Source organism: Vulpes lagopus, chromosome X (genome assembly GCF_018345385.1).
Source record: "Vulpes lagopus strain Blue_001 chromosome X, ASM1834538v1, whole genome shotgun sequence".
In the NCBI taxonomy this organism is placed as follows: Eukaryota; Metazoa; Chordata; class Mammalia; order Carnivora; family Canidae; genus Vulpes; species Vulpes lagopus.
The window spans coordinates 57,209,458-57,218,354 of NC_054848.1; the positions used below are offsets into that span (position 1 = coordinate 57,209,458).

An 8,897-nucleotide genomic window follows, 5' to 3' on the forward strand; every position below is an offset into this window, starting at 1 on the left:
AGCGCCCAAGCCCCTCCGAGCTGCTCTGGGTCCCGCTGTGCGCTCTGCAGCCCTTAGGGAGTTCCGCGCACTCTCCTGCGCTCGCCGCAGGTGCCTGTTAGTGTCCCAGGGAGCCCGAGGGCATCCCCGCCCTCCTGGGTCCTGCTCTAACTCCCTGAGGGCGCCTTTCCGCCCGGGAAGGTTAGTGCAGCTCCTGCTTCTCCGGGATGGGGCTCTCCTTCCTGGGGACACTCGCCCCGGCCTCAGCCCGGCTCCTCGCAGGGCCCCTCCCCCTTGGATGCCTTTTGTTTCTTTATTTCTTTTTCCCCGTCTTCCTACCTTGATAGAAGCGCGAACTCATCTCACTGTAGCATTCCAGCTGGTCTCTCTTTAAATCTCAGGCTGAATTCGTAGATTTTCAGGATGATTTGAAGGTTATGTAGGTAATTTGTTGGGGACAGGTGATTTGGGGACCCTACTCCTCTGCCATCTTGCCCCTCCTCCTTCGGTATTTACAGTCTTGATTGCACTGTGACTTCTGTATGTTCCAGCTCCTCTACTGGATTCTAAGGTGCTTCAAGATGAGAATGGTATCTTATGTCTTTGTACTTCCAGAGTTCCTAGCAGTGTAAATGAAATCTCTATATGAAGGAGGAGCTGGCAGTTGATTTATGAGCTGAATTCCTGATTTTGTCACCATATGTTATGTTATTTTTTTTAAGATTTTATTTATTTATTCATGAGAGACGCACAGAGAGAGACAGAGACACAGGCAGAGAGAGAAGCAGGCTCCATGCAGGGAGCCCAATGTGGGACTCGATCCCCAGTCTTCAGGCTCACCCCCTGGGCTAAAGGCAGGCGCTAAACCACTGAGCCACCCGGGCTGCCCACCATATGTCAAATTAGGTATATGAGACAGAAAGAGGTCCCACTATCCACCTGAAAATTTAGGATAAATGAAAAACAAGTGAAAACTTGAGTTGAACTTGAGGGAGACAGAGACAGAGAGAGACAGAGAGGTCCTTTGCCTATGTATGAAATCAAAGCCTCTTCAGGGAATGACATGCTCTTGAGGAATTCAAGCTTTGCTCTCTAACTAAAGGTGGTAAGAGGGGTCTTAAGACTTGTTCTCCTTGGGCATTTGTAAACTGTTATGCAAAGTTATTTATAGGGCAGGTAGCCTTCGTGAAACCTCTAAAATTTTACCTTGTACAGTCCCTAACTTACAAATGCTTGATCACAAATGATATTTCATGTTGGCATCTACTGTCTCCTCTTCTCTTCCCTTACATACTTCCCTCTTCTCCAAGGCCCCTGATGCAACAGGCAGTTGGGCCATTGAGAAGCAAATAAAGTGAATTTTCAGAAAATCTGTGGGAGGAAGGGACAAAGTTAAACTTCAGAGAAATAAAGTAGGTAGGAGTAGGTTCCCAAGTAGGTCTTGACCTCTGCCCCTAAATATCTTTCATCAAATGGCCTGAATTATTCTCATAAATTTGTTATACTGCCTGAAAACAAACTATATGAAATCACTTTTAGATTAATAAGCACCTTCTTTCTATGTATATAAATACCTCTAGTAGAGTTAGAACAGCTACTAGACTTTTATTTATTAGTATAGTTGTGCCAGGGATCCCTGGGTGGCGCAGCGGTTTGGCGCCTGCCTTTGGCCCAGGGCGCGATCCTGGAGACCCGGGATCGAATCCCACGTCGGGCTCCCGGTGCATGGAGCCTGCTTCTCCCTCTGCCTGTGTCTCTGCCTCTCTCTATCTCTCTGTGACTATCATAAATAAATAAAAATTAAAAAAAATTTATTAGTATAGTTGTGCCAAATAATGGTCCATTGCCTACAGGCTATAATTAGCTTACTTTGCCTCGTGACACATAAATATTAGGATATCTGGAACTGGGAGTTTAGGTTCTGGTAGCAAGGGTAGGTCATTCTGTGAGGCCTAGCAGACTTTAGTGGTATGATAGGAAGAGATTTAAGATGGCCTCCTAAAGATTCCTGGGTTCCTTGTGTACACACACCTTTTATCAGTTATTTGATCAAACACTAATCTAGTGTTTTTGCAGATGAAATTAAAGTCCTAAATCACTTGACCATAAAATAGATTCTATGGGTAGGCCTGATCTAATCAATGGGATCTTTCTTTAAAAGTAGAAAGTTTCCTCAACTAGTGACAATGCAGGCAGTCAGAGATTTGAAGTACTAGTGGGATTTGATGTGTAAAAAGTTTCTTGTTGTTGATTTGAAAATGGAAGAGGATAAATGGAAAGGAATGTGAGCTGCCTTTTGGAGCTGAAAGTGGTCCCTGATTGACAGCTACTCAGTTCTACATATGCAATAATTGAATTTTGTTAACTTGATTGAGCTTGGAAGAAGACCATGAGGCCCAGATGAGAATTGCAGCCCTGGGCAATACCTTTATTTAACTTTGTGAGACCTGAGTAGAGGATTCAGTTAAACTATACCAGACCTCTAAGTCATGGGAACTGTGAGCTAATAAATGGCTATTATTTTAAGCCACTGGTTTTGTGTTATTTTGTTATGTTAGCAATAGAAACTAGTACCTAGGTGATCTCCTAGGATGAACCTGAGGGTTTTGGCACTCAAGAGCCTGAAAGAGGAGCTCTGTAAAGCAAGGGGCTACAAAAAGTAAACTTACCTATTTGAATATTTTGTTGGTGGACTGGCTCTCTGCTCAAGAAAGGGAAGGTAACTCTTTCCCTTCCCTCCCCCTATATTCCATCCCATGAACAAGACCTTCTTCTAAGACCCAATGCTTCGGGATCCCTGGGTGGCGCAGCGGTTTAGCGCCTGCCTTTGGCCCAGGGTGCGATCCTGGAGACCCGGGATTGAATCCCATGTCGGGCTCCCGGTGCATGGAGCCTGCTTCTCCCTCTGCTTATGTCTCTGCCTCTCTCTCTGTGTGTGACTATCATAAATAAATAAAAATAAAAAAAAAAAAGACCCAGTGCTTGGATCAGTTCCATTATTCCTATGGTTTAGTTCTACAAAATTTTGATTTCTACAGTCTGGCCTGAGAGTTTAATTAATATGCATAATGCTGTTTCTATGGGAAGATGCAGTCTGAGTTCCCAAGAACTTAAAATCATGTTTTTGGAACAAAACCCACTCGTTATAAAAATAGACTGTACTCATTTTAATAGAATATAAAGCCATAAGCCAAAGGGATATGTATGTGTATATATATATATATATATATATATATATATATATACATATATGTGTATATGTATGAAATATATATACATAGTTCAAAGAACCTGAGAGCTGTTATTTGGGAGTGAAAGGGAGAGGAGGAACAAGTCTTTTAACAAGGCCTCTTATAGTGTAGTATATCATGGATCTTGATCCTAGTTGCCTATATTTCAATCCTAGCTCTGTCACCTGCCAGTTATGTGGCTTTGGGCAAGTTGTTTAATCTCTCAGTGCCTCCTGTTCTCCATCTATATAATGGGATAGTAGAACAATCTCATAGGGTTTCTGAACAAATAAGAGCAGATACACATAAAGTTCTTATATTAATACTTGGCATACAACATAAGGGTTAGTTATTACTGTTATAAAACCTCAGAAACGTTTATTCTTTCTTTTTTAATAAATTTTTCAGAAACTTTTTTATAGTGTCTTTTGCCTCTTAGCTTTCTTAGACATAGCAGTTCAGTTTAGGGGTGCCTGGCTGGCTCAGTTGGTGGGGTATATGACTCTTGATCTTGGGGTTGTGAATTGAAGTCACATGTTGGGTGTAGAGATTACTTAAAAATAAAATCTTGAGGAAAAAATCTAAATTAGTTCATCTTTAAAGCTTTAGTTATTTTAGCATCCAGGAATTTACAGTCTTGGAATGTTAGGACTATCTTTAACCATTCTACCCAGAGATTCTCTAGGCTAAGGCAAAGTTAGTATGTTCTTTTTATGTAGACCAAATTCTATCTACCTCAATAGAGGCCTGATACCTTTCTTTGTAGTTACTAAGGAAGAGCAATTCATATTTGTTTGTTTGTTTGTTTGTTTAAGTGAAAGAGTACAAAGGTGAGGAGAGTAAAGCAGGAGATGACTTTTAAGACCTCAGTCTTTAGGGTATGCCTAGAATCTAAGTTTAAAGTGTGAAAGTGATCTGATTGAGAAGCCTGAGATCTGAATGAGGGTATTATGACTAAATTTAGAATTTTGCTTTTCACTCTGTGGCTGAAGCTTTCAAACCTAATTCAAAATGCACAGCCCGTTTGAGCCAACTTGCAACACTCTGGCATATCAAAAACAAATAACAAATAACAAATAACCATCCTTGTCACAGAGGACCTAGTTTTAAGAACAGTATAAGGTAACTTAAAAAGCTTATTAGGGACGCCCGGGTGGCTCAGCAGTTGAGCATCTGCCTTTGGCTCAAGGTGTGATCCCGCAGTCCCTGGATGGAGTCCCACATTGGGCTCCCTACATGGAGCCTGCTTCTCCCTCTGCCCATGTCTCTGCCTCTCTCTGTGTGTCTCTCATGAAAAATAAATAAAGTCTTTAAAAGAAGTTTTTTAAAAAAAAGCTTACTAAAGAAGCCACAAGAGGTATCAGCAGCACATAGCTTTTTCTAAACATTTTTACGAGATAAATGCAAATAAATCACAGACATGTTTTGTATTTTCCTGAAATTAGACAGAGTACAATAGGCAATGAGGTCTAGTTCACATTTGAATAGACTGAGTTTTTTGTTTAGAAGTGATCAATAATGCCATTATTATTCTATTTGGCAAAAAAGCAAGAGGCTGGCAAAGAACTTATGAAAAGGAACTCTAGTATATCCCAGCACAGTTGTATATATCATTTAACTAAGGATGTAGTTACTGACTCCTGCCTCCTTTATACCTTTCAAGTATTGACTGTGTTTTTGGAAATATCCAAGAAAGCAGATTTTGAGGGGTAAATATGAGGGAGGACAGAAAATGAAACTCATCCAAGCATATCTCTTATAGCTCCAGCACTGTGAGACAAGGAGAATAGGCAAGCCCCTGTGTGTAGAAGTTGTAGGATGTAGTGAAAAGATTATGAAACCTGGATTCTAGTCCTCACTACCATTCAGCATAACCTCAGTTTTCTCATGTGTAAAAATGAGAATACCAATCTCTACTTAATCAACTCAAATGAGTATTGTGAACATCCAATGAGATCATGGGTGAGAGAACATGCTTGTAAACTATAAAGCACTGTGCAAGCCCCAAAACTTTCCCTCCTCTGTGCATTGCCTCATACATTTATCACAATACTTGACATCGTACAAAATGAGGTCTTTACTGGTCTATCTCTCCTACCAGATTGTGAAGTCATTAAAGGAATGGAGCATGTCTATCCTTTTCGCTGCTATACGCCTGCACCTAGCCCAGAGCCTGACACAAAGTAGGTAGGTATTTAATAAATATTAAATTGATCATAGGAAATTCATATTAAAAAGTCACAGGTATTTTTTAAGATTTTATTTATTCATGAGAGACACACAGAGAGGCAGAGATATAAGCAAAGGGAGAAGCAGGCTCCCTATGGGGAGCCCAATGTGGGACTCATCCAGGACTCCGAGATCACGCCCTGAGCCAAAGGCAGATGCTCAACCGCTGAGCCACCCAGGCTTCTGAAAACGCACAGTTTGCTTTTATGGCCCTTAATATTTTTTCCCAGACTTTTCTCATCCCTGGTGCTCCTTCTGTTTCAGAGCTTTATTGTCTGACACTTTCCTATTAAGAAACACTCTGGAGAAAATAACCAATAACTTTACTACAAGATGTCAATAATGGACAAACTTACTGAGATATTTTCTTCTTCCTCTTGAGGAATTAGCATTCCTTTTTTTAAATAAATTTATTTTTTATTGGTGTTCAATTTGCCAACATTTAGAATAACACCCAGTGCTCATCCAATCAAGTACCCCTCTCAGTGCCCATCACCCAGATCACCCAGTCACTCCCACCCCCCGCCCACCTCCCCTTCCACCACCCCTAGTTCGTTTCCCAGAGTTAGGAGTCTCTCATGTTCTGTCTCCCTTTCTGATATTTCCCAAGGAATTAGCATTCTAAAAGGAGTGAAGAATTTAGGCTAAAGGGATAATCTTTAATGGTTGGAATTTCAGGCAATTTTGGGCAACATCTGAGTTTATGCAAGAAGCCTTTGGGAGTCACTGATTTCCAGAGCCAGGAAGGGTGAAATATGGCATTTGCCTTGGATGTAAAATTTAAGAGAGCATCAAAAACTCAGTAATAAATAAGATTTCAATATTTGTTTACTCATTTAGTTTTATTGAGATATAATTTACATACCATAAAGCTCACTCCTTTATTTTTTTTAAAGATTTATTTATTTATTCATGAAAGACACAGAGTGAGAGACAGAGGCAGACATATAGGCAGAGGGAGAAGCAGGCTCCATGCAGGGATCCTGATGTGGGACTTGATCCCAGATCCTGAGATCCCAGGATCACGACCTGAACCAAAGACAGGTGCCCAACCGCTGAGCCACCCAGGCGTCCCAAGCTCACTCCTTTTAAGTGCACAATATAGGGGTGCCTGGCTGGCTCAGTCAATAGAGCATGCAATTCTTGATCTCAAGGTTGTAAGTTCAAGCTCTATGATGTGTGTAGAGTTCACTTAAAAATACGTAAATAAAATTGTAAAAAAAATAAAAAGTGCACAATACAATGATTTTTAGTATATCTAGAGTTGTGCAATCATCACAATAATCTATTTTTAGGACATTTTCACTGCCCCAAAAAGAATCTTTGGACCGTATAAGTGTCAGCTCTCATTTTCATCAACCCCCAACCTCTCTCCTCCTAGTCCTAGGCAACCACAAATATTTTGTGTCTCTATATATTTGTCTGTTCTAGACATTTTGTGTAAGTTATATAGAATATGTGGTCTTTTGTGATTGGCTTCTTTAATTTAGTATAATGTTTCCAAAATTCATCCAATATGTGAATATACTACATTTTGTTTATCCATTCATCAGGTGATGGACATTTGACTCATTTCCACTCTTTGGCTATATGAATAATGCTATTATGAACAAGTTTTTCTGTGGGCATGTTTTTCATTCTCTTGGACATATACTTAGCAGAAGAACCTTTGGATCATATATTAACTCTAGGTTTAATTTTTTGAGGAACTGCCACACTATTCCTCATTTTACATTCTCTCTCTTTCTTAAACATTTTATTTATTCATTCATGATAGACACAGTCTGAGAGAGAGACAGAGAGACACAGGCAGAGGGTGAAGCAGGCTCCATGCCGGGAGCCCAACGCGGGACTCGATCCCGGGACTCCAGGATAGGCAGGCGCTAAACCGCTGAGCCACCCAGGAATCCCTTCATTTTACATTCTCACCAGAAATACATGTATGAAGGTTCAATTTCTCCACATTCTTGCCAATGCTCATTGTCTTTTTGGTTATGGCCATTCTAGTAGGTGTGAGGTCATGAATGCAATATTTCTTTAAAATTAAAAAATTTTTAAATTTTATCCATTTATTCATGGGAGACACACGGGGGGGGGGGCAGAGACACAGGCAGAGGGAGAAGCAGGCTCCATGCAGGGAGCTTGATGCGGAACTCAATCCCAGGACTCCAGGATCATGCCCTGGCCTGAAGGCAGGCGTTAAAATGCTGAGCCACCCAGGGATCCCCTAAAATTAAAATTAATGTAAAAATCTATGATGAACAAAATATCGAAACTTTTAATAAAAACAGAAACTGCAGTTCTGTGCTGAGCCATATTAGAGCCTGAGGCAAAAGGAAATATGTGTGTTCCCATATACATGTTTCTACTTATCTTTTTGTTTCCACTTATTTTTAATGGTCATGAAAAAAAACTTTGAAAGTACATTTTATGAATGTGAAGAGATATGAATATTCTTCCTGAATCTGAACATAAAATAAAAAGAAAAGTAAATAGCCCCTGGTGTGATTCCCTCCTGTGCGGCTGTTCTGTGGAACAGTAGTCGTGTGCCTCCGTCTGCCTTCTCTCCCAACTAAGTGCAAGCTACCACCCCATGGAAGATTCATTGGACATGGACATGAGCCCCTTGAGGCTCCAGAACTATCTTTTCGGTTGTGAAGTAAAAGCTGACAAAGATTACCACTTTAAGGTGGATAATGATGAAAATGAGCACCAGTTATCTTTAAGAACGGTCAGTTTGGGAGCTGGTGCAAAGGATAAATTGCACATTGTTGAAGCAGAGGCAATGAATTATGAAGGGGGACTAATTAAAGTCACACTGGCAACTTTGAAAATGTCTGTACAGCCAACAGTGTCTCTTGGGGGCTTTGAAATAACACCACCTGTAGTCTTACAGTTGAAATGTGGTTCAGGGCCTGTGCATATTAGTGGACAGCACTTAGTAGCTGTGGAGGAAGATGCAGAGTCAAAAGATGAAAAAGAAGAGGATATGAAACTCCTTAGTATATCTGGAAAGCATTCTGCCCCTGGAAGTGGTAGCATGTTTCCACAGAAAAAAGTAAAACTTGCTGCTAATGAAGATGATGATGACGACGACGACGTTGATGATGATTTTGATGATGAAGAAGCTGAAGAAAAGCCTCCAGTAAAGAAATCTATATGAGATACTCCAGCCAAAAATGCACAAAAATCAAACCAGAATGGAAAAGACTCAAAACCATCAATACCACGATCAAAATGTCAAGAATCTTTCAAAAAACAGGAAAAGACTCCCAAAACACTGAAAGGACCTAGTTCTGTAGAAGACATTAAAGCAAAAATGCAAGCAAGTATAGAAAAAGGTGATTCTCTTCCCAGAGTGGAAGCCAAGTTTATCAATTATGTGAAGAATTGCTTCCAGATGACTGACCAAGAGGCTATTCAAGATCTCTGGCAGTGGAGGAAGTCTCTTTAAGAAAA

General features: G+C 40.5%; 1 protein-coding gene across 2 annotated transcripts; it reads left to right on the plus strand.

Annotated features, from left to right (window-relative positions):
• Positions 1-8,031: 8,031 nt before the first annotated feature.
• Positions 8,032-8,897, plus strand: LOC121483488 (nucleophosmin-like). 2 transcript variants are annotated; one of them, XM_041742090.1, is made up of 3 exons: positions 8,032-8,089; positions 8,384-8,594; positions 8,679-8,897. In XM_041742090.1, the coding sequence occupies exons 1-3, from the start codon at positions 8,032-8,034 to the stop codon at positions 8,890-8,892; spliced, it is 483 nt and encodes a 160-aa protein (XP_041598024.1). In that variant the 3' UTR covers positions 8,893-8,897. The 2 variants fall into 2 exon arrangements, with proteins under 2 accessions (XP_041598024.1, XP_041598023.1); XM_041742089.1 differs by having other exon boundaries at positions 8,032-8,594.

What these genes read in the sequence shown, in the direction of transcription:
- LOC121483488 (XM_041742089.1), top strand. Translation starts at nt 8,032, where the DNA reads ATGGAAGATTCATTGGACATGGACATGAGCCCCTTGAGGCTCCAGAAC. An exon ending in AAGCCTCCAGTAAAGAAATC is followed by an intron (nt 8,595 to 8,678) that starts TATATGAGATAC and finishes ACGATCAAAATG; the next exon opens with TCAAGAATCTTTCAAAAAAC.